We start from the raw sequence: 24,515 nt of genomic DNA on the forward strand, positions 1-24,515 counted from the left end.
GCTTTGTGTCATATATATGTATATATATATGTGTGTGTGTGTATATATATATGTGTGTGTGTGTGTATGTATATATATATATATATAGGCTTCCTTGACTGCTAGATTATCTGAGAGTGAGGTCCAAGAAAGGAGGAGCATAACCAATCAGTAAGCCAAGTGTTATTCAACTTCTGCGTGGTAGAACAGTTTCTCACCTCTGAAAGCATTTGCTCACCCTTTTGTAAGGGATTTTCTCCCAGTTTTTAGTTTCTGCTTCAGTAAAGTTCTATGGTATGAGGAGTCATTTCTATTATAAAGTTGTCTACAGTGGTTTCGGCTAGTTCAGTGGTTTGAACATCTGTGGCTCATTTATAGTATGGGGAGTCATTTCTATTGCAAAGTTGTCTACAGTGGTTTCGGCTAGTTCAGTGGTTTGAACATCTGTGGCTCATTTTCTTAAATTCACTTTTCTTCTTGTTGCCTGTTTTTATTTTTAAAATTATACTGCCTTGAATTTCTACTTTTCACATCTTCTGAGGAATATTTGAGGCTTGTTTTTTAAAACTCAAAACTTCCTTTAAAGTTCTGAAATTTCTTAAGTTCACATTTAACTTTTTAAGTTTTTAAGTTAAATACTATAGTCCTTTTATCAAGCTGAATATTCTTAAAGTAAATATACACATTACAAACTCTTGTATAATAAAGATTTTGGCCTTGTGGTGAAAGTTTAAATTGTTCTGTTGATATGTGCTAGAATTGCTTTAAAGTGGACATAAAAATATATGTGGGTGCTTCTTGTACAGTTGACTGCTTTAATATGGTCTGATAGCTAGTGACCTTGTCTATATATCGTCTGTTTCTCATTCTTAAAAACTATAAGATGCTGGTGGTATGTAATTCTGAGCTCTACTTTGGAATTTTTGTATTACAATTAACATAGTGTTAAGATCTGTGGGAATGTTATGGGAAAACCAGCTTGGGTTCAAAGTATCTTCGCCAAGTGTACCCCACAGACTTCCCAAGAATAACCACAGAATGTCTGTAGAAGCAGCTGGTTGGGTGTTTTCTGGGCTCTGGAAATTCAAGATGTCAGTACTACCCCTCTTCTTATTTTGCTGTCAGGAATGTTGGCAATTTGGAAGTTTTCCTTGTTGCATTTTCAGATTCGCTATTGATGGCAAAGCTTCACCGTGAGTGAAGGAAGAGGGCCAGGAAGTTCTGCAAACAGAACTCCTGAGGCTTCCTCTATTTGCCTGCTTAAAAAAACAATGCAGACTGAGAAGTAACAAATAGAAGAGCCCAGTTCAGTGTGTGGGCCAGTGTTCATCATGCTCCCTTGTCTAGGGAGGGAACAGGTCCTTCTCCTTGTTGAATTCTGCTGATAAAGTTTGAGGGTTTCTTATGTTTCTTTTTGTTGTTACTGTTTTAGAATTGAGAGTAAATTTAATTTCAGTGTGTATGCTGAACATTTATGTAATTCAACCTTACTTTCATATATTCTAATATATGTAATACCTAGTAGTAGAGTTGATTTTGTAATTAATTGTAATCTTTTTTTTTTTAATTAGTAAAATGGCTACTATTGCTGGATGGGGGTCTTTAAGGTTGGAAGTATATTATGTTTAATGTTTTCCCCTGTCTTTTTATCTTTACTTCTTTGTTCACTACATGCTGTGTTTAAACCCTTCTGCTCCCTTCATCTGAACACGTCATTTTTGATATCATCTTTGTGTTGGTGTTTATTATACAGAACTACAAAGCCTGCTCCACACCTGGATGGGTAAGCATTGTATTCTTAAAATCTTGGGGAATTGTTTGGGTGACCAGCCATAAAGACAAACTGACTATAAGTGGACCTGAGTTAATCTCGAATAGCCAAGCTCTTCCTGAGGGGGCACAGGATGCAGTAGCTTTGAGCCCCAATCTCACATCACTGAAGAAGTCTTTCAATATGCCCATGGGTGGGCTTCTTAAAGCCATACAGTTTTGAGCATCCCAGAAGAGATGGTTTCTCAGTATGAAATGTAGTTGTTGTTTAGATTGCAATTTATTTATTATATGCAACAATGGTTCCCTGACCCTAAAATGCCTGGGAGCTGTTGCTATAATAGCAGAAAACTGAGACCCAGTTTGACTGCAGGTGAACTGTTGCTGTTTGCTTTTATGACATAGATTTCAACTTCTTACTCTCTTTTAGGTTGCTTCACATGTCAAACACTTGGCTTTATTTCCAGATTTGTGAACATGTTATTTACAACATTCATCTCAGTTACTGTTCATAGCTTAATTATTATTAACCTTGAATTCATATTGTTAACAGAGTTCATGTTGTCTTTGGACTGGTTATTTCTGGTTTTGAAGTAATTGAACAGATTGAAAATCTGAAAACTGATGCTGCAAGCAGACCTTATGCAGATGTCCGAGTTATTGACTGTGGGGTGCTTGCCACAAAGTCAGCAAAAGATGGTAAGAACTTTAGGGGGAAGTGGAGGAAACTGGGAAATAGGTAAAGCGTACTACAGCTTGAAGACTTCTAGATTTCAGTGTGGAAGGTTCTTAGGAGTGGTGTGGCAATAGCACTGGAGTTTCCATGTCATACCCTTATCCAGTCTATAGCTACTGTTGTGTAGTACCCTGCTATTTATTCACCTTACCTCTGTCTCCTTGCTCTCTTGTAATCATTTCTCAATAACAGTGTCCCTGATGGTCTTCTTACTTATCCTTATTCTTTTTTGATTTTTCCTTAGCTGCCAAAGTGTTCCTTTTAAACCATATTTCATACCCTTACCCTCTTGCTCATATACCTACAGTGGGTCCCCTCTCAGCTACCCAGAGTTAAAGTCTGTGCAGTGGTCTTTCTAAGGCCCTCAGTAGCCGCTACAGAGGTCTGTGGCTCTCTGCTGTCTTTTGGGCGTCTTCTCCTTGCTTATTATCTTCCAGCCACATTGGCCTTTACTCAGACACTGGGGAACTTTGTGCTGGCCATTCTGTCTGGAATGCTGTCTGTTACATTCTCTCAGAAACACTCTTTGTTAAGATATCTACATCAACTCCTCCCTTTAGGTCTCTGTTCAAGTGTAATATTTTTTAAAAATACTTATTATTTTTATGTATATGAGTGTATTGCTTGTGTGTGTGTAAGTGCAACCATGTCATGCAGTGCCCATGGAGGTCAGAAGAGGGTGTTGGATTCCCCAGAAACTGAGTTATAGATGGTTGTTAGTTGCCATGTGGGTGCTGGGAATTGAACCTGGGTCCTGCAAGAACAGTCAGTGTAATCTTAAGCTGTCACCATTCTCTCTGTTCCCTTCACATGGTTTATTTTCTGTCTTAGCATTTATCACTTGTCATATCTATTTATTTTAGTGTTTGACCCAACTAGAATATAAGTTTCACGAGGGTAAAGGCTTAGCTACTTTCCAAGTTTGCAAACAGTTGTGTTATAACTTCAAAAAAGTTTATTTCAATTTTGGTTTTAGTTTGCTATACATAAAGCATCATATGATACTCAGCAGTCACATTTTTTACTCTGAAAGGTATCTACTGGACTCTAGTACTAATATTTTTATTAATATTTGTTAAAAGTTTTTGAGAAAAAAAGGAAGAAACCAACATATTCAGAAGACTCGGATTCTTCTTCCAATTCCTCTTCCTCTTCAGAATCATCTTCAGAAAGTGAAATTGAACGAGAGAGAAGCAGAAGGAGGAAACGTAAGAGGAGACCAAAAGTTAAACACACTAAAAAGAGACGAAAGGAAGTAAGCAGTTCAGAGGAACCAAGGAATAAGCGCACAGTGAGCCCTGAAGGGTGAGTAGTGTGGATCAGGACAGTTTGACCTAGAACAAGAGATGAACACATGACTATAAACTCAGTGCTTGTACTTGTTGACAAAGAGTAGCATTTGGGGGATTTAAACTGATACCTGGAAAATCTTAAGAGTGGCCTAGTTAATTCATAGCAAAGATTTATGTGTTTTTCAGGTGAAAATAATCCCTAAAATCCTTACTTTGTATATGTGAGGGGTGCACATATGGTGGTCAGAGGAAAATTTGTACGAGTTGGTTTTCTCTTTCCACCTTGTTGGTCCCAGGGATTGAATTCAGGTCTCAGGCTTAGTGGAAGGTGCACTCACTCACTAAGACATCTTGCCAGCCTTAATGCTTGAAACTTTTTTTTTCTGAATATAATTGTTTTCAGTCATTGAGAATTTCGTATATGTATCTAAAGGAATTTGATAATATCTACCTCCATTCCATCCTTTGAACTATTCCTGCCGTCTTCTCCATAGTACATATATCCTCCCCTGAACTTCATGCCCTCTTTTTCCTTTTATAACCCACTGAGTGCACTTAGTGCTGCCTATATGTGTGAGGATGTAGGGCCATCCACTAGAACATGGGCAGCCTACCAGGGGTCATACCCCTAAAGAAACTGATTGTCACTAAAGGAAGACTAGTGAGATGGTGAGATGGCTCAGTGTCTTATTGCCAAGCCTAACAACCTGAGTATAATCTCTGCGAATTAACTCCTACGAGTTGTCCTCTGATCTCTGCATACGTATGGTGCCATGTGCACCCACAACACACATGGAATCAAAGCAACAATTTTTAAAAAAAAAAAACATGAGAATCATTAGATAGCTTCCATTTTAAAATTTTAGTACCTGGGATTTTTCTCTTTTTTTTCTTCTTTTAACCTTTTTAAGAAATTTTGTTTACTCTCAGTTTTTCACTATATTGATGTTTTCATCTTTGTGAAACTTAACACTTTGAGGACAAATATAAGCTACCATAATTTTGCTGTTATTCTAATGTCTAGTTCTGTGTGCTTATTTTATTTTTTAAATTTTATTATTTTTATTTTATGTGTATGCGTGTATTGCCTGCATGTAGGTAAGTGCACCCGTGTCGTACAGTGCCCATGGAGGTCGGAAGAGGCTCTTGGATCCCCTGGGACTGCAGTTATGGACAGGACAGTTGTTAGCTGCCATGTGGGTGCTGGGATTCGAACCTGGGTCTTCTGTAAGAACAGTGTTCTTAACCGCTGAGCCATCTCTCCAGCCCCATGTGCTTTTATTTTTATGAAATGCAAGTATTGCACATCTTTATTGCTGGCTTGATTTATTTCAGTCATTCTGAAAGGAGTGATACTAATGAAAAAAGATCAGCTGATTCAAATGCTAAAAGGGAAAAGCCTGTTGTCCGCCCAGAAGAGATTCCTCCAGTGCCTGAGAACCGATTTTTACTTAGAAGAGATATGCCTGCTGTCACTGTGGAGCCTGAACCGTAAGTAGGATGACTAATGTTAACTTTTCCCCTCACTGTGTCCAAATGTTCATGGTTTCAGAGAATTCAGTCCATTGTGGCACGGTGCAGAAGCTCACAGAACAGTGGACAAGAAGCAGAGGGACAGGGATGATGTTGCTCACCTGTATTTCTTCCTCCTCTTATATTCTGCCTTGGCCCTAGCCCATGGAATAGTAGTATGCCCACATTCAGGGTATCTTCCTTATCAGTCAGTCATCCCTGGGAACACCCTCATGGACATATTCAGAGATGTGCCTCACCAGTCTTGTAGGTGATACTAAATCCAGACCAGTTGACAATGGCGGTTTACTATCTCAAACTACATATTTTTATTTCTTCTGATGGACAAATCCATCTCAGCTTTACACACTCAACTTACCATGGCTCAGAGTACCCTGAAAGATACTATAGGAGACACAGATTAAAGAATGCCATGTACCTCACCTTTTGGAATTCACATTTGACTACATTAGTACATAAAGGAAGTTGGTTCAATGAAGAGGATGTTTGTTTTGGTTTGGGTTAAGTTTTGCTTTTGGTTTTCTTTGAGACAGAATCTTGCTATGTACCTCAGGATGGCCTGGAACTTGTAATTCTCCTGCTTTGTCCTCCAGAGTACTAGGATTCTAGTTATGTGCCACCATGCCTGGCAGGAGGGAGAAGTTCTCCTTAGAGGTCTGGGAAGATTACTTTACCGTCTTGCTGCTTTGGCTGTACATTATAAAGGGATGAGACTTTGTTGTCAGAATAGGTTATAAGATTTTTGAGCTCTTTAGATCCAATTGAGTGTTGAAACCTGTTTCAATTTTAATAGTGCAAAGTTAATTACATGGTGACTGGAGATATAATTTAGGATCATAAATATTACTGTGGTTAACTTCCCTGCATTATAAAGGTTAATGTGTGGCTTTAGATTTGATAGCAGAAAATACTATTTAATGCATTTTGTGTAGTAGATTTGAATTCAGAATTATTAAAAGAATAAGTCAGGCATGATAGCATATGCAGCTAGTCCCAGTGACTGGGAAGGATTACTTAACCCCAGGAGTTGAAGTCTAACCCAAGTAAGTGTTCCTGTTCATAACAATACCCACATAAGGCTATTTTGTTCACTAAATTTGGGAAAGGATGCTCAGATAGAACCCAGGGTCCTGCCTTCAGTAAGGTACTATACTATTGCACTATATCCCTATCCCTTCACAATTTTTTTTGTTTACTTTTGAAATACGGCCTTGCTGTGTAGCCTAGGATGGCATCAAACTCAACTGTCATCTCAGCTTCCCATGTGCTAGAATTACAAGCATGTACCAGCATGCCTGGTTTCTTCCACAAATCTTTTTAGCAAAAAACACAAAATTATAAAAAAAAGTATTGTCTTTCTTAAATACAAGTCTCCTAATGGGAAAAATGGCAGGAGGAGTAACTTCACTTAGAATTCAAGTTAGTGTTCCCTATTAAGACAGATAATGTTGATGCTGTTTATCTGGAATACTAGTCTGTAGTAAGATTTCACATATTTCATCTTTGCAGATGGGTCATATGTGTAGCACTTGAAACACTGGCAAGTTGTGGTTATATCTAGTGATTTGTAGTGTGTCTCATAGCTTTGTAAAGCAATGAGTTTAGTTAGTATGTACAAACAGATCAAGAAAATGTGAATGGATGTGGTCGTGTTAACATAAAGCTTGATGAATATTGAAGTGTGAATTTCACGTCATAAAATATTATGAAGCTTGGTATCATAAGTACCTAAGTTCTGCATTTGAACATTGAGAAAACATATTGGTAGTTCACAGTTTTAAATTTTCATCACAACTTTTCCAGGAAGATTCCAGATGTTGCACCTGTTGTAAATGATCAGAAACCATCTGTATCAAAGTCTGGACGGAAGATTAAAGGAAGAGGCACAATTGTACGTGTGTTGAAACCTTTTTTTCTTTTTTTCGGAGCTGAGGACCGAACCCAAGGCCTTGCGCTTGCTAGGCAAGCTCTCTACCACTGAGCTAAATCCCCAACCCCGATAATTAACTTTTTAAAAATTTATTAAAATCTGAGGTTCAGGGCTGGAGAGGTGCCTCAACAGTTAGGAATACTGCCTGCTGCTGGGCATGGTGGTGCACGCCTTTCATACCAGCACTTGGGAGGCAGAGGCAGGCGGATCTCTGTGAGTTTGAGGCCAACCTGGTCTACATAGTGAGTTCCAGGTCAGCTGGGGCTATAGGGAGACGCTGTCTCAAGAAAAGAAAAAAAGAAAAAGAAAAAAAATAAAAAAGAATGTTGCCTGCTCTAAATAACTTTTTAAAAAATTATTAAAATCTGAAGTTTAGGGCTGGAGAGGTGCCTCAGCAGTTAAGAATACTGCCTGCTCATCCAGAGGACTTGAGTTCAGTTCTCAGCACATACCTGGCAGCAAATAACCAGCTATAACTTCATTTCCAAGGGCTCTGATGCCCTCTTCTGGCATACATGCAGGCAAAACACTCATACACATAAAAATAATTTTAAAAATTAAATTAAAAAAAAGGGACTGGAGAGATGGCTCAGTGGTTAAGAGCCACTCTTACAGTGGCTGCTCTTACAGAGGACCTGGTTTGAGCTAGTCAGTAACTCCAGTTCTAGGGGATCTGATGCCCTCTTCTGACATGAGGGCATTGCACAGTATGGTACCCTTACATTCATACAGGCATTACTCATAAAATAATAAAGTAACTATTTTTTTTTTAAATCTGAGATTCAGTTTTAGATACAAAATATATTTTGAAGGAATCATTCATAGCTTGCATAGTTTTAGGAAGAGACTACCATTAAATATTTACAGCCATACTTGGGTGATACAGTATGTGAAATGACAGTGTTGAAAAATCTTTGTCTTTGAGTAATGGAGGCTTATGAATCTCTTAGGACTGAAAAAGAAAATTTCATATGGGATTTCAGGTGAATCTCTGCCTTTCTTAACCTCTCTTAATGTCTTGTTTTTGAAATAACTTCACACTGTCCTTTTGATACTTAAACCTGTGCCTTTGAAAGGACCTGAGATTGGATTTTTACCTGACTCTCTCCTACAGCAGACTATAATTGAAGGGCATTTTTAGAACAGTTACTCGTTTTTGTATTTAAAGCGATACCACACACCTCCAAGGTCAAGATCTTGTTCTGAGTCAGAAGATGACGACAGCAGTGAAACTCCTCCTCACTGGAAAGAGGAGATGCAGAGATTGAGAGCATACAGACCACCAAGTGGAGAGAAGTGGAGTAAAGGAGATAAGTAAGCACAGGCCTGTGGCTGAAGTATTTTATGTTAAGGGATTTAGCAACTAACGTTTACAGTCAAAATACACTGACCACTTACATGTGAGAATGACTGGTTAAGAGTAATATTGCTAACTACCTGACATTGGGGCAGGGGGAGTTCCCTCTGCTGAACTTTCTGTTTTGTTTTGTTTGCGGTCGTCTCCCTATAGCCGCAGCTAGCCTGGAACTCACTATGAGGACCCTCTGCCTCTATAGATGCTGGGATTAAAGGTATGTGTCACCATACCTGGTATAAACTCTTAATTTCAGAAATAATCAGGGCTTAAAATTAGATAGTGAATGTCTTTTTTTCCAGATATTTTAGTCACAGATGAATTAATTGGTAAATGAGAAGGTCTGTACCCAGCATGATCCCAAGGACTAGTGTGCCTTCAAAAGTATACCTGTATCTTAACTCAGTGATATCCTACAATGGAATATCTATCTGGTTTTTGAAATGGGACTGGGCCAGAATAGCTTGTGGGAAAATAATGCAAAGGAACTTTGTATAAGTCTTCATGGAAGAATTCTCTTCTCTGAAGGCATCTTACAGAGTGTTTTTTAAATTGGGAGAGCAAGGAAGAGGCAGACAGCTGCTGCATAGAAATAGCTTAGATAAAGTGGTGCTGAGGACTCTCACTTTTGAACCCTGACATTACCTTTTAAGATTCTAAAGCATCTATCAATTTTAGGAGCTTAGGAAAAAATCTTGATTACCACTGTGAGATGAAGAGAAAACAGTTGTTATGCCAGCATTCCAGTAAGTTCCCACTGAAGAGACTTCTCAGTTTATGTAATTTGTGTGGGTTGGGAAGTCACTGACCGTTGATAAAAAGGAAAAAGAGAGCTGAGCATGGTGGCACACACCTTCATTCCCAACACTGGGGAAGCAGAAGCAGGCCAGTTCTGTGAGTTCAATGCCAGCCTGGTCTACATAGTGAGTTCCAGGGTAGCTGGGGCTACAGGGAGACCCTGTCTCAAAAAGACCAAAAGAAAAAGAGCTGGGTGTGGTGGCACGTGCCTTTAATACTAGCACTCAGGGAGAGGCAAGAGAATCATGCCTCTGAGGCCAATCTGAGCTACACACAGAGTTCCAGGTCTTCTTGGCTTTCATAACAACCCATTTCAACAAAAACCAAAAAAGGAACTGGACAGGTAGCTCAGTTGGTAAAGTGCTTGCTTGCTTTGCAAGCATGAGGACCTGAGTTCAATCTCCAAAACATGTTAAAAGCCAGGTTTAGTGGCAAGCACTTACAATGCTAGTACTGGGGAGGTAGATCCAGGAGGAATCTTGGGATTTGCTGGCCCTCTCAAAGTAGAGGTTGCCCCTGAGGATGACACCTAAGATTGTTCAGTAGCATACACACAATACACACAAACACATGCGCAAATGAATTTTTTAAAAAATGGGAAAAGACTTCTCTTAAAACATAAGTTCACTCAGGAGCTGGAAATGTAGTTCTGTGTAAGAGTATTTACCCAGCATACATAAGGCCCCGAGTTTGATGCCCAGCATCACAAAAATAAAGAATTCAGATAGCAGTCCTATATCTTTAAAGACTCAACCAGATTGTCTTGGAACATGGTTTCACTCAGAAATTTCTTCCAGAGGGAGAAGGTTGTGAGCAATTCACAGCCAGGAACTGGGTATGTCAACAGGACTCACCTGAATGGGTTGGTTTTCATAAGCATGCTCCTGTCAGAGATTCCTTGGTTAGTATAAAATCAAGAATATCTTATAAATGAGTTTGTCTCTGAAAGTATAAGGTAAAAACTGAACTCTGGTTCATGCTTAAGTTTTGTTGGAGTCAAGCAGTTTGTTGTCAGTAGGGAAATGTGTTTTAAAATGAAGAAAATGTGTTCATAAATAAATGCAGGCTTGTTATATTCCCCCGCTTACAGGTTAAGTGACCCCTGTTCAAGCCGATGGGATGAAAGAAGCTTGTCCCAAAGATCCAGATCATGGTCCTATAATGGATATTATTCAGATTTTAGTACAGCAAGACACTCTGATGGTCACCACAAAAAACGCAGGAAGGAAAAAAGAGTTAAGCATAAAAAGAAAGCTAAAAAGCAGAAGCATTGTAGAAGACACAAACAGACTAAGAAGAGAAGAGTCATGCCACCTGACATGAAACCCTCAAAATCTCCCACTCAACGATTAAAGTCCTCTTGTGATAGAGAAAGGAGATCTCGATCCTCCTCCTCCTCCCCATTGTCTCCTCATTCATCAAAGAGGTACTGGTCTAAATCTGACAAAGATGACCAGAGCTCTTCAACACACTCCAGCAGAGACTCCTACAGATCTAAGTCCCACTCACGGTTGGATTCTAGACGAAGCTCAAGATCAAGGACTCTGTCAAAATCCTTGTCACATTCTCACAGTAGATCAAAGTCCAGATCTAGTTCCAAGTCAGGGCGCCAAAGAACAGCATCAAAGTCACCAAGAAATACTCATTTGAGTGAAAGTAAGGCAGTTAAGACAGAACCTTTAAGGTCAACAATACCACAAAATGGAAATGTAATAGTACAGCCAGTGGTGGCAGAAAATGTTCCTGTAATACCATTGAGTGACAGTCCACCCCCTTCAAGGTGGAAGCCTGGACAGAAGCCATGGAAGCCCTCTTATGAGCGAATTCAAGAGATGAAGGCTAAAACAACCCACTTACTGCCCATCCAAAGCACCTATAGTTTAGCAAATATTAAGGAGACTGGAAGCTCATCATCTTATCACAAAAGAGAAACAAATTCAGAAAGTGATCGAAGTGCTTATTCAAAATACAGTGACAGAAGTTCTGAAAGTTCTCGAAGATCGGGGAGCAAGTCTTCTAGGAGTGTATCTTACTCTAGATCATACACAAGATCAAGGTCACATACTCTGGCTAGTTCACATTCAAGGTCTAGGTCTCCATCGTCTAGGTCTCATTCACAAAATAAATATAGTGATCATTCCCAGCAAAGTAGATCATCTTCATACACTTCCGTTAGCAGTGATGGTAGGAGACGAGCCACGAGGAAATTTAGATCCAGTGGGAAAAAAAGTATCACTTCAAATAAAAGACACAGCAGCAGTCCTGAAAAGGCACTTCCAAGTAAATATATGAAATGTAGAGCAAAGTCTTTGTGTCACAGAAAGTATAGTGAAAATAGGTCATCTTTAGATGATTCTATGGACAGCGAACAGTCAAGTATTCAAGGTATGCACTCAGCCCCAGAGAAGGAGAAGCAGGGAAAAATGGAAGTAATTAGTGATAAACAGGAAAAGGGCAGAAATGAGGGGAAATCCAAGCCTGAATGGGAATGTGCTCATTCAGAAAAGAGAACTTTGAAAGACAATCTTTCTGATCACTCTAGAAATGGCAGTAAATCCAGAAGGAAGAATTGTGCTGGGAGTAAATGGGATTCTGAGTCAAATTCAGAAAGAGATGTAACTAAGAACAGTAAAAATGATTCCCGGCGGTCCTCTGATAAGGAAGAAGGTGAGGCCACTTCAGATTCCGAATCAGAGGTTAGTGAAAGTCATGTCAAAACCAAACCCCCAACAAAATCTTTAGCAAACAGTTCTCTGCCTGACAGTAATGGTGCTTGGAAATCCAGGAGACCACAATCTTCAGCCTCTGATTCAGAGGGCTCCTGGTCCAACTTAGGAAACAACAGAGCAGAGTCTCAAAAGCATAAACGAGGGTCAAAGGAAAGTCTTAAAAGAGAACAAACAAAAAAAGTGAAAGAGAAATTGAAAGCAAAAAAAGACAAAAAACACAAGGCTCCAAAGCGAAAACAGGCCTTTCACTGGCAGCCTCCACTAGAGTTTGGTGAAGAGGAAGAGGAAGAGATTAATGAAAAGCAAGTTACTCAGGAGTCAAAAGAGAAGAAACAAATATCTGGAAAGTGTGAAACTATAAAAGATAGTATTCTGAAAATAGAGAAATCCTGTGATGAGGGCAGCTTTTCAAATAAGCGTAATAAAGGGACTGTTTCAGAACATGATGGGCTTGCAGAGGATGATAGTAAGCCTGACACTTGTTCAGAACCTTTACAAGTTGAGGGGAATGCCACTAGCTCTCCTCCCAGCACCCAGCACATTGAAGAGACTATCCCAGCTGGAGTGGAGGATGTGCTTCAGACAGATGACAACATGGAGATTTGCACCCCTGATAGGAATTCCCCTTCAAAAGGAGAGGGGGCATCCCCTTTAGCAAATCGCAGGCCTGACAGTCCAGAGGTAAGCAGTGTTCCAAAACAGGATGAGCACATGGCAAACCCTGGAGTAGAAGGAACAAAGCAAGAAAGCAGTGTTTCTGAAAGTAAAATCCTGGGTGAAGCTGGGAAACAGGACTGCAGTTCTGCCAGATTGGCAAGTACTATAGAAATTGCTGGAAAGAAGAACGGGGCTGAGAAAGGTCAGATAAACCTCACAGATAATAAATGGAAGCCCCTGCAAGGTGTAGGGAACCTAGCAGTACCTACTACGACCATGTCCAGTACTCTTGAAGTGAAGGCATTGGCTACTGTGCCTGAAGTGAAGCCACAAGGCTTGAGAATAGAAATCAAAAGCAAAAATAAAGTTCGGCCAGGGTCTCTCTTTGATGAAGTAAGAAAGACAGCACGCCTAAACCGGAGGCCAAGGAATCAAGAGAGTTCCAGTGATGAGCAGACTCCTAGTCGGGATGGGGATAGCCAGTCCAGGAGTCCACACAGATCTCGAAGTAAATCTGAAACCAAGTCTCGACACAGAACAAGATCTGTCTCCTACAGTCACTCAAGAAGTCGTTCTAGAAGTTCCACATCATCTTATCGGTAAGCAACATTCCCTTTCTTCTAAGGAGAGTCTGCTACCATTTAGCTTGGAAGAGCACCAGGGTTAAGGGAGAAATCACTGTTTCCAGATATGTGAAAGGGAATAAGAAATGTTATCCTGTGTGACCAGAGCTACAGATTGAGGACATAGATAGGGAGTGGGCATTTCTGAAGAAGAAATTTGGGCTCAGTGTAAAAGAATGTCATTACTAGTAGTTTGCTCATCCAAATAGTGACAACTCTTCTGCATAAACTGCCGTGAGGGTGGGCCGTGAGTTCTCCAGCTTCTAAGGTGTGAAGTAGCTGGCTTTTTTTGTCTTTGAAAATAATCCTGGGCTAGAGAGATGGCTCAGGGGTTAAGAACACTGGCTGTTCTTGGGGAAGATGCGGGTTTGATTCCCAGCACCCACATGGCAGCTAAGAGCTGTCCATAACTCCAGTTTCAGGGGATCCTGCAGCCTCTTCTGTCCTCCTCGGACATTGCACACCATGGGTGCACTTACCTACATGCAAGTAATACGCATACACATTAAGTAAAAATAATAAAATTTAAAAAAAAAAATCCTTTGAGCAGAATCTGCAGGATTTAGGGATCGTTGGTCTAACTACCCTTTTACACATACGAACAATAACTCCAGAGGCAGAGTTGCTATCCTAGACACACATACATGTCAATCTTTGTGATCATGTTCAGATTTTCAAGCCCCACCTAGCGTTTGTCTTTGGGATAGACTGAAGAGTGCAGAGAATAAGATTGAAAGCCCCCCAAAAGGGTCATGGTGACACGAAGTCAGAAAGTAGTTAATTTCATGAGCATGTAAATACACCTGTTCAACCTTTTGTGAATTTTATTTGATTCTGTATGATTAAACCGTGGCTGTTTCTTGATTGTTTCATGTCCACTGTGCAGAGTTCACAAGAGATCTTGCCCCCAGTTTTGTTTTCCCTTTCCTACCTATAATTAATCCTAACACCGTGGTGAGTGCATACTACTGTACTTTTTACTCATTTTTATTGTAGATCAAGAAGCTACTCTAGAAGCCGGAGCAGAGGGTGGTACAGCAGAGGCCGAACCCGCAGCCGGAGCAGCTCTTACCGCAGTTACAAAAGCCACAGGTGAGCCTGTCTCACCCTGCTGCGTGGTGCCCAGTCACTTGCAGTGGTCCATTTTCTGGGCTATTCAAAGGTGCTGTTGAGATAATCCTGTCATTGTCAATACACTGACCTGTTTCTCATCCAGCTGTGGGGTTGTTGCTGGTAGTCTCCAGCTCAAGAGATCTGCCTGCCTCTGTCTCCTGAGTATTGGGATTAAAGGTGTGCGCCACCATGCCCGGCCAAATATATTTTTTAGTTTTTATTTTACTTCTTATGTGTATCAGCGTTTTGCTTGCGTGTATATAAGTGCACCTGTATCGTGCATTGCTCACAAAGACCAGAAGAGAGCTTTGGATCCCCTGGAGTTACAGATGGTTTTTTGCTGCCAGGTCCATGCCGGAAACAGAACCTGAATCCTCTGTAAGAGCAACAAGTGCTCCTAATCACTGAGCCATCTCTCCAGCCCCTCAAATACATCTTAACCAAAGTTTACAAAGTACGGTCACTTCTTGTCTTGGGTTAGGCATTGGAAACAGATATATACAGAGGAAACCAAGAGAAAGGAGTACATGCTGGAGGGAGGGGAGAAGAACAAGACTTGCCGGGGGACTGGAGAGATGACTCAGCAGTTAAGAGCACTGGCTTCTCTTATAGAGAATCTGGGTTCAGCACCCACATGACGGCTCACAACCATCCTTAACTCCAGTTTCAGGGGCTCTGATGCCCTCTTCCACCCTCCATGGGCATTGCGTGCATGTGGTATACTTGCATACTTCAAAGCAAAATGCTCATACACAAAAAATAAAACTTAAAATAGAAAATCCAGTGTACTTTCAGTGTGAAAACAAAAGACTTCACTATTTTCACTTTGGTGGGCAAATATATGTCTAGATTTTTAATGTAATATGTCTGTCCTAATGCATGAGGTGATGGTCCTTCCTTTCCTGTGATTCATCCTAGGACATCCAGCAGGAGCAGGTCCAGGAGCAGCTCGTATGACCCCCACAGTCGTTCCAGGTATAGGGAAGGTGGGGCAACCTCCAAAAAGTTGTGGGTGCTGGGGATTGAGCTCAAGGACTCAGGCATGATAAAGTAGGTATTCTGCCACTAAACTATACCCCAGCCTAAGTGTTGCATTTTTTTTTAAGCATTTAAATGCATATATTTGTCTTCTGAAATCACACCCTTTTTAAATGAGATCTTTCTAGCAATTTTTATCTGTTGGCCCATTGTGCTCCAGTGTTAAAAAAAATGACGATTAATGTCAAATTGTAATGGCAGGTGCTTATTGAATATAATTGCCTAGTAAGACCTAAATTCAAACTAGCTTGGTATTTTGTGATATTTTTCAATGTAGAAAAGAAATTAACACTTTTCTTTTTAACATTGTAAGTCCAATTGGGGACAATTGTGGAATGTTTGTGGAACTTAATTATGTAGCTGTCCTCACACTTTGATCGAGTGCCCATGTAAACTAGAACCCTCTCATACAGTCCTAAAGTGGAGTTTTTGAGAATTTGAATGGGAAAATTTAGTGTGTGTTGTTTGTTGCTGTTTAAGTAGGTCCTACACTTACGATAGCTACTACAGTAGAAGTCGCAGCCGGAGTCGCAGCCAGAGGAGTGACAGTTACCACCGAGGCAGAAGTTACAATAGGCGGTCCAGGTGGGTCCCTGCTTTAGAGCACAACAAGTGACTGACTTGGGGTGTGAAGTCTGGTGACAAATACTTCTCTTGTGTCTTCTTGACCCACAGGCAGCTACTAAACATGGCCTTGGTATTAAGAGTCACCTTGTAATATTTTTGGTTATTGTTTTATATTTCAGACTAAAATGGGTTTTGGGAAATACATAACATTGGCAGACATTTCTTTTGGCAGGAATAAGGGGAAAGCCATCCAAATCATGGCTTACTTCCTCACTTAAGTTAGACTGTATTGCTAGAATACCCAATTTGTCATTTTATTAAATGTCATAATCATTTGTTTCAGCAGCAGGGTAGAGGTTTTGGTCTTATCATTCATTTAGTAAGATAAATTTTTATGTATTGTAAATCATGTTTTGTAAAACATGTTTTGGCTGACTTCTGCATTGTCCCTTGCTGATGGCTGCTCTTCTCTCCACGTCTATTGCAACTGTAGTGATCCTTCTGCAGAGCAGTGTGATGTGGACACTCCCTTGAAACGGTGTTAGGGACACGTGACTGTCCTCACAGGTCCAGGGCGCCTTAACACTGCACATGAGGCCACTCTACTTGCCTGCTCCAGTTCTTTCTGCCCACCTTCCTCTAATGTTCTAGAACCTTTCCTTCTGCCTAGAAACAAATGTGTTATCTCTGTCATCTCTTTTGTGTCTTGAAGGAAACAATCAGTTCCCCCCATCCACCCACCCTGTAGATACCCACTCTTCACTGCAACCCTCTGTAAACCCCTCCCCCCCGTAAGTAATCTTGAAGCAAAGTTCTTCTTGATGAGCAGTTGCTCCCTTGGGGTTGGTTCTTAGTACTCCTGACTTAACTGCCATATCCAATATTCTGTGTTATCCTTGAGCCCTAGGAAAGTATACTTGGTCTGCTGTTTTGTGGTATTGAAGTTCCTACCATGACAGGTTGATAGTCTCAGAAAGTACTTCTAAACTAACTGAATGAAGATAATAACCAAGCCCATAGACTCAATATCCTAATAGTTTTGTTCACCTGCTTCCCCCACCCCTTAATGAAACCATGTACCTTTTCCCCCTTCCTTCTTCAAACAATCTAATCAAATACTGACATTCATTTTGGATATAATGGAAAAGTGGTTTGCTCATTTATATAAATAGATTTCAAGTAAATTTCCCGGGATTGTGAGGTTTCTTTACCTTAGCCTTGATATTGCTGCCATTTGTCATTTAGAGCACCCTTAAAAAGGGGGTCTATAGTGTTGTCAGGGTCAGAACCCAGAGTGAGTATTAAAAACTTGAATTTTTGCTCTGTTCTGTTATGCAGGAGTGGTAGATCTTACGGCTCTGACAGTGAAAGTGATGGAAGTTACTCTCATCATCGGAGCCCCAGTGAGAGCAGCCGATATAGTTGAAAACATCTCATATATGTAATATATACATATACAAATTGTATCTTAACTGTACATATCTGGTAACTTAAAGGCTTAAGAAACTTGATGACAGTTTGTTGTGTTTCAGTATTAGAGCTCAAATTCAAAGATACTTTTTACTTGTCACTTAGTTACATGTGTACAGAAGAATTTAAAATACAAATATGTCTGAGAAATATTTTTATTCTGCATTTTAAAGTAACCAGCTATGGAATTTTCATTTTCTTGAATCAAGAAGTGAAACTTAAGCCGGGTGTGGTGGTGCATGCCTTTAGTCCTAGCACTTGGGAGGCAGAAGCAGGTGAATCTCTGTGAGATAAAGGCCAGCCTGGTCCACATAGTGAGTTCCAGGCCAGCTGGGGTCACAGGGAGACCCTGTCTCAAAAAAAAAAAAAAAAAAAAAAAGAAACTTACGTAAGTATAATTTGGCAATATTATTTTAGATTTTTTTTTTTCTAGTTCATGGTCCTTAGAATATAGACTCCTTTTGCTCGTGTTCCAGATGTTAGCATCCATGCTGCCAAACAGAGCTGTGAAAAATGTTCCCATGCGGGTTACAGTCTTGTCCATGTGTACTGTCTAGTCAGGCCATCCAGGTCCATAGTGATGATGGCCAGGCATACAGGACAGTAGCTCTGGGGTTGCTAGTTCTGCCTGCCTTCCTGCCATCTTGGAACGCCAGGAAAGCATGTGGCTGTGATCGGTACTACTTCTACCTATGAACACCTGCAATGCAGGTCTTGCTCTGAGGGTTCTGTGCCCTTTCAGAGATGATAAGAAGCTCAGATGGTAAAAGATGCCACTATTCCAGGTCATGCCTTGGTGCTCGGTGCCTTTTGGTACCTCTTACGTGTTACTCCATATACTACACATCAGAATGTCAGAAGACAGAATTGGGATTATTTTTTATAATTTACTAACATCAGGAAAGATTCCTCTTGAGCTGTGTTCACTATTAAGTGTAGGAGCTTCTTCCAAACACAGATTTTATTGGAGGTCCCCTGGAGCAAGCAGGGTTGGCAGAAGTATATGGCCGTCCGGGTCAGGTTGCATAAGTGTGTTTCTGGAGGAGCAGATTGAAGAGTAGACTTCAAAAGCAACCCTACAGTCTTAAAAACAACTCTGCAGTCTTAGCTGCCACATCCTGAAGACGTTTGGCAAAGCTCTGCTCTCAGGGCTCTTAAGTGAGGGCTGTATTGTAACAGCAGTGGGACTGCTCCAACAGCATGTTTCCCTGAGCACACTTCCCCCCTTTCCCCCCAGCTGACTTCAGTGAAGCTCTGCTTGACCCTAGTAAACAAGAGATAGGACAAGGCAAGTACAGAGTACTGAATAGATTTCACAGTCTCATGGCTTTGGGTGCTTCCTCCAAAAATAATTAGACCTGTAAAAACTAGTGTGGGTTTTCTGGGGCTGGAGAGATGGCTCAGTGATTAAGAGCACTGGCTGTTCTTGCAAAAGACCTGGTTCGAATCCCAGCACCCACATGGCAGCTAACAACTGTCCATAACTCCAGTTCCAGGGGATCTGACAGCCTCTTCCGTCCTCAGAGGGCATTCATTGCACGACACGGGTGCACTTACCTACATGCAGGCAATACATGCATATACATAAGTAAAATATTTAAAAAAACAAAAATTAGTGTGGGTTTTCTGCTTTATCTTTAGTTTGCATTCTTTCCCCCAAGTGTACTTAAATCACCTTTGTGCCAATTTAATCCAGTTACAAATTCCTGTAGGGTATTTGGTGTATAGAAGTCTGCATCATCCTTTCCCATGCCTTGGTAGTATATTTGAGAAGGGGAAAAAGAGCCCTGAACTGGAGGATCTGACAGCTCGCTAGATGGAGGGGGGAGGTGTTGGATGTATGAAGTGGTCTTCCAGGGGCAGTGTTGTTCAGTGATACAGCATGTACTTAGGATACATGATGCCCTGGGTTTAGTGCCCATCACCCCAAAAGTTTGTTTTAGTCAGAAGATAGTTCATTAGAAAGCAGGACTACATCAGAAGTCAGTGTTTAATGGGTGAGTATACAACTTGTGATTTGCAGTGAGGATTTTTGAAAAGTTGCCTAAAAAGAAGAATGTTTTCATATACTAGTCAGTGGGAAAAAAGTGCATCCAGAGCCCAAACAGAAACTACCAAATCTAATTAGTTAAATAAAGATTACTCTTGGGCAATATATTAGTGTTTTGTTGCTGTGTAACAAATTATCCCAAATTTCTCAGCTTAAAACAATACCCATGTATTTACTAAGCGCTCTGTACCCATGGGCCAGTCATGGTTGGCTTCTCTGTTCAGGGTCTGGAGGCAATAACCAAGGACTGACGGCACATTCCTTTATGAAGGCGCAGGGGAAGAGTGGCCTTTCCTTGCAGGCTGTCAGTTGGGGGCCTCTCTGGGCTGCTTTGAGGCTGCCCACATTCCCCCTTATGTAGGCCTTGCCATCTTCCAACCAGCTTGTGACCCTTTGAGTCCTTGTCTTTCTCATACTTCAACTCTGCCTTCCTCCTGCTTTAAGGGTCCATGTGACTAGGTAAAGCCCCATAGATAAATCTCTATTTGAAGGCTGGTTATGCTGTGGGGCACTCGGAGTTACCAGGGATACAGTGCACTGGCAGGTTCCTCCAGCTGTGACTTTGGATGGGGCTTTCACTGGACAGGCAGACTCTCCTTCAGCAGTTGGGCTTGCTGTTTACTCACGTGAACAACAGAAATGGCTTTTCTTCTTAACCAGAATCGTTCTGTATTTTGAAGTTAATTTTTTAATGAAATTGAATTATGTTGTGTAATGTGGTTAATAGAAAATGAATTATTGGACAGTTTTGTAATGTCCTGTTTACTGCAAATGAAATAGTTGATATTGTTAAAAATGTAGAAAATACTTTTGTACATACTAGTGATGACTAATTTGTATATACTTCAATTAAATTTCCCTACAACTTGAAAAAGGATCTTGTAGAAATGAAAATACTTGCTTAGTTTGAGTCTGTGCGTGCTTGGTCTTTCTTCACTCGGACTCCATAGTCGTTTTCTGACTTGGTAGGGGGGCGGGGGGACACCAGCAACACGAGCCTCTTTGTGACCTGGTCAGCCAAGAGACTTTTCTACAGCAGGGTACAGTGGGATGCAGGAGTAGAGCCTGGGAGAGCATGACAGAAACAGTACCTTTGCAGATGGGCTGCAACCCCAAACCTCCTGCTGTCACCAGCTGAGGTGACCTGTGTAGGGATGTCTGCTGAGGAACGAGTGGGTTCCATGCCTGCATTGCTGTCCAAAAGAGTCTGCAGCTCCAGCCTCCACATTTCTCTGCCTAGGAGCAGATCGCCTGACAGTGTGGTACTCATCACTCACCTCCTGAGATAGGACCAGGGTGACATTTTGAATGTACAGGTGAAGATCTTCCAGGCAAGTACAACTAACTTTGTCTCCTTAGAGCTCAAAGGAGTATGTATTTTCTTAGTATACAACCTGACTTGTCATTTGCAGATTGAGTTTTCTAAACTGGATTACCAAATTTAAATTAGCTGGTTTTGGCCCCATATGTCTGTAAGCCCAGAACTTGGAAGGTGGAGGCAGGAGGATCCTGAGTTAAAGACCAGCTGTGGGGTTACATGACCCTGTCTTCACAGACCCACCCACTCACCCCCATAGAAAAGAAAAAGATTGTGGCATTTAAACAATCTTTATTCACATTCCAGGAGGAATAAGCCTGATGAGGTAGACAGTATTGGGGCACTGTCAGGGATTTGTGTCATGTTTTCTAAATCAGCCTGGCATTGATTGGTGGTAATATATTGAGGGTCTCTTGCTGGGAGGACATGTAGCAGGGGTTTGTAACAGAATTGGGTGGGATGTGCCAGAAGTACCTGGCTGAAACACTTGGTGCTGTGAAGACTAGCCTCAGGAGTCCTGAGGCATCCAGGGAAAGCTGGGTACCACTCACCCAGAACAGACTGGGGGCAGCCACCTGCCTTCTGCATGGGTCTGCCACAGGGTCACAGGTAGGACTCCCTCGCCAAGGCCTCCCTCTTCCTGGACACCCCCTGTGGGGCTGCACCAAGTTTGGGGCAAGGACAAGCACTGTTACACAACATTAAGCCCCCTCCTCCCCAGGAACTAAGTGCTAACTCTACAACCTGAGCTGAGTCCCTCAGCCCACAAAAGAACCTAGGCTAGCTGAGAACCATGAGGACAACAGGGCAAAGAAGAAAGTGGCTTCCAAAAGGGTCAGGATAGGCCTGACCCTGAACCTCTGCTACCCACAACAAAAGGTCCTGAGAACCACTGTCTCCCAGCTCATGAGCCCTGAGGAGGCATGCAACCAGGGTAAGCAGGTGTAGTTAATGGTGCTCTCCTTCACTGCAGCCTTGAGAAGAATCCCAGGGGGCCATATCCAGGGAGCACTTCACTAGGCCCTCCATGACCTAACAGTACCACCAGGCCAGACCCATAGGGAAGACCCAGGAAAACCCCAGCTGCCTTTACCACCTCCATTCTCACCTGATTTCATCTTAAAGAGGATCTCTGTTAGCAGTTCTAATACTGTACAGCCCTTGCTGGGTTCAGGCCCTGACACTTCCCTACTAGGTAATTTGCTATATGCCTCTGAAATTCAGTTTACCAGGAAAGGTGGTGAGGACCTCCTCCCACTTTGTCCTACAACTACACATGGATCAAAGAGGCTCAGGCTGGTGTATCCCTCCAGTGTTCTGGAGGGCCAAGGTCTCTGGAAGCATTCTAGACGCTACCAAAGAGGTTCATGTGCTGAGGCCCTGGATTTGGTGTGGGAGAAGGAACCTGCTGGTTTGGGTTAGGCCTCCACCCCTAGGCAGCTGTGGCTCATTAGTGCTGGTCTCAGCTGCCAGAACCCCACTTTGGCAGATCATGAGGCCCCACGTATGCTGGTGCTGCCACTCCTGTCCTCCCTCCCCTCCAGTCTCCCCACCACCACACACAAGCTAGCAGAGCTGGCTTTCCAACTTCCTTGGTGAGCCTAGTTTTCCCAACCAAGTTCAGGGACACCCTAAGCACTTTGGGGCTCCCACAAGAGAAACTTGGGTGTCACCCAACCTCACAAGTCTGAAACTGTTGGGCTCTGCGCTTGGCGAGTTCCCCTACTTTCCGCCAATGCAGCTTGTGGTTGTGGCCTAGGACCCTCCCACCATGCTCACCATGCCCCTCCAGGAGGCAAGGACCCATCCAGGCCTCCCTGCCAGCAGGACACACAACAGGAATTCTGACCATATTCCATCCTCTTGACTGCACCTCACCTCATCTTGTAGGTACTAAAATAATCTCCAGGCCTTTGCTGGTGTTGCTGTCCACCTGGTGCTCTTCCTGTACCCCAGTGCAAGCTTCAGCTGTAAGCAGCTCATTTGGCCCAGCACCCAAGCAGAGCAGCTGGGGCATTAGGGGGGAGGGAGGGGATAGTCCTCACCAGCCTGTAGCTCCTAAGCATCTTACCCAAAGGGCCATCCCTCCTGTGATTACACTAGCCACTCTGCCCAACTCTTTCCAGCCTCCAGGGTATTTTCACCCAGTCTTCTGGCACGGGGGTGCAAGATTTGTCTCCCTATGGGTCTTGCTGCCTTTGTGTGCCCAATGGGTATACGGTCCACACCTCCCAGGTCAATGCAACAATCCACGTTGAGTCAGATAAGCGGTGAGTGGTAGGAGGTGACAGGAGGCAGCCCAGGTTTCAGGTCCGAAGGTTTAGCCTTGGGGCCTCCGAGCTCAGTAAGATGACCTGCCTCCATGCAGGTTCCCAGGGCTGCCGGGGCTAGCTGCCTCAGCTCCCGGGCTTGTACTGTAGTAGTACGGGTCCCTCTGTTCCCACTTCACCAGCATCCTCCACCTGACTGCTTCCCCGGCTCTGTCAGCATTTAAGTCATCTCCAGGGGTAGCCAGCCCTGTGTCCTCGTGGGAAGCCTTTGCAGTCTTATGGTGCAGACTGTCAGCTGTTTGCTGTCACAGCCACTGCCCACTTTCGGGTCGGTGTGGGGAGGTCGGGTTGGAGCAGTGTGTGGAGGAGGACTGGGCTGAAAAGCGGTGGCTGGGTAGGGTTGGGGGAACGGGGCATCTGAAGGAAGGCGTGGGTCAAAGGAGAGGCCACGATCACGATCGTAGCCTGGCCGCCACCTGGATCCTGCAACCCGTGGTCCCGCCCTGCTGCCGCTCAGCCTGGCAGCTTTCCTTCGCAGCCTCCAGCCAGTACGACCAACCCCCTGCCCCCACGGTGGCGGTGCCAGAGCAGCATTCCGCAAGCCCGGCTGCATCTCCCCAACAGAGGCTGAACTGTGAGGCCACTACGCGGCGGTCAGGTCACACCGCTTGGGCGATCCCGTGGGGCCTGGACTTCTGGTCTCCACCTCGCTGTTCGGGCCAGTCACCCGAAATTTCGACTTCCATTAATGCCGCGGTGGCTCGGAGACCCTGTGCAGCCAGAAGCCACCAGGTAGGTCTTGGAAGCGCAGAGCAAAATGAGTGGGAGGCTGGAAAAGTTGGGGACCCCAGACTCACCCCCCCAGGTCAGAACATCCCAGGCCACAGGGTGGGGTGATGAACGCGGCTGGGGTGCGGGGCTTGGTTCCTTGGCGTCGCATCGCTAAAGGGAACAGGTGGGTCGGGGGCTCCGCGCGCCCAGCTTCGGGATTTCACCGCAGCCGCCTACCCTGGCCCCGCCTCCGTGGTGCAGCCGAAGGACACTGGGGTTAGACTCCCGGACGAACTTCCTAGGAGAAGGGATTCAGAGGGGGAGGGTGGGGTCGCGGTTCAACTGCTCCCGCCCGGGGACCCCCACGGCTGTGTGCCGAGTGGCCACACTTGGACCGCGCGGCACCGGCGTTCGCGCCCCCCGCCGGCACGCAGGGCGGCCTGGCCCTTTAAGCGTCCAGACGGCGGCCCCAGCTGACGCGCGGGCTCCAATCGGCGCCCCGCGCCCCCCGCCCGCC

The 24,515-nt window shown here is 43.2% G+C and overlaps 2 protein-coding genes across 8 annotated transcripts in view; both read left to right on the forward strand.

Moving 5' to 3' along the window:
• Nktr (natural killer cell triggering receptor) overlaps window positions 1–17,892 on the forward strand; it is a 42,417-nt gene extending 24,525 nt beyond the window's left edge. For 2 of the 7 annotated variants that reach the window (XM_029554254.1, XM_029554257.1), the window contains 11 exons: window positions 1,733–1,762; window positions 2,303–2,448; window positions 3,568–3,790; window positions 5,113–5,268; window positions 7,114–7,201; window positions 8,409–8,554; window positions 10,483–13,377; window positions 14,398–14,493; window positions 15,433–15,564; window positions 16,033–16,137; window positions 17,458–17,892. In XM_029554254.1, coding sequence (XP_029410114.1) covers window positions 1,733–1,762; window positions 2,303–2,448; window positions 3,568–3,790; window positions 5,113–5,268; window positions 7,114–7,201; window positions 8,409–8,554; window positions 10,483–13,377; window positions 14,398–14,493; window positions 15,433–15,564; window positions 16,033–16,137; window positions 17,458–17,545 — 4,105 coding nt within the window. In that variant the 3' untranslated portion in view covers window positions 17,546–17,892. Of the gene's footprint in view, window positions 1–1,732; window positions 1,763–2,302; window positions 2,449–3,567; window positions 3,791–5,112; window positions 5,269–7,113; window positions 7,202–8,408; window positions 8,555–8,750; window positions 8,812–10,482; window positions 13,378–14,397; window positions 14,494–15,432; window positions 15,565–16,032; window positions 16,138–17,457 lie in introns of those variants that run through there. The other 5 variants (XM_029554255.1, XM_008849455.3, XM_008849456.3 and 2 more) reach the window with 5 other exon arrangements.
• A 6,000-nt stretch (window positions 17,893–23,892) lies between these two features.
• Zbtb47 (zinc finger and BTB domain containing 47) overlaps window positions 23,893–24,515 on the forward strand; it is a 10,732-nt gene continuing 10,109 nt past the window's right edge. The window contains exon 1 of the mRNA XM_029554262.1: window positions 23,893–24,019. The gene's annotated coding sequence lies outside the window, so the exon portion shown is untranslated. The remainder of the gene's footprint in view (window positions 24,020–24,515) is intronic.

This window comes from Nannospalax galili, unplaced genomic scaffold (assembly GCF_000622305.1).
Source record: "Nannospalax galili isolate Female #2095 unplaced genomic scaffold, S.galili_v1.0 scaffold443, whole genome shotgun sequence".
Lineage (NCBI taxonomy): Eukaryota > Metazoa > Chordata > Mammalia > Rodentia > Spalacidae > Nannospalax > Nannospalax galili.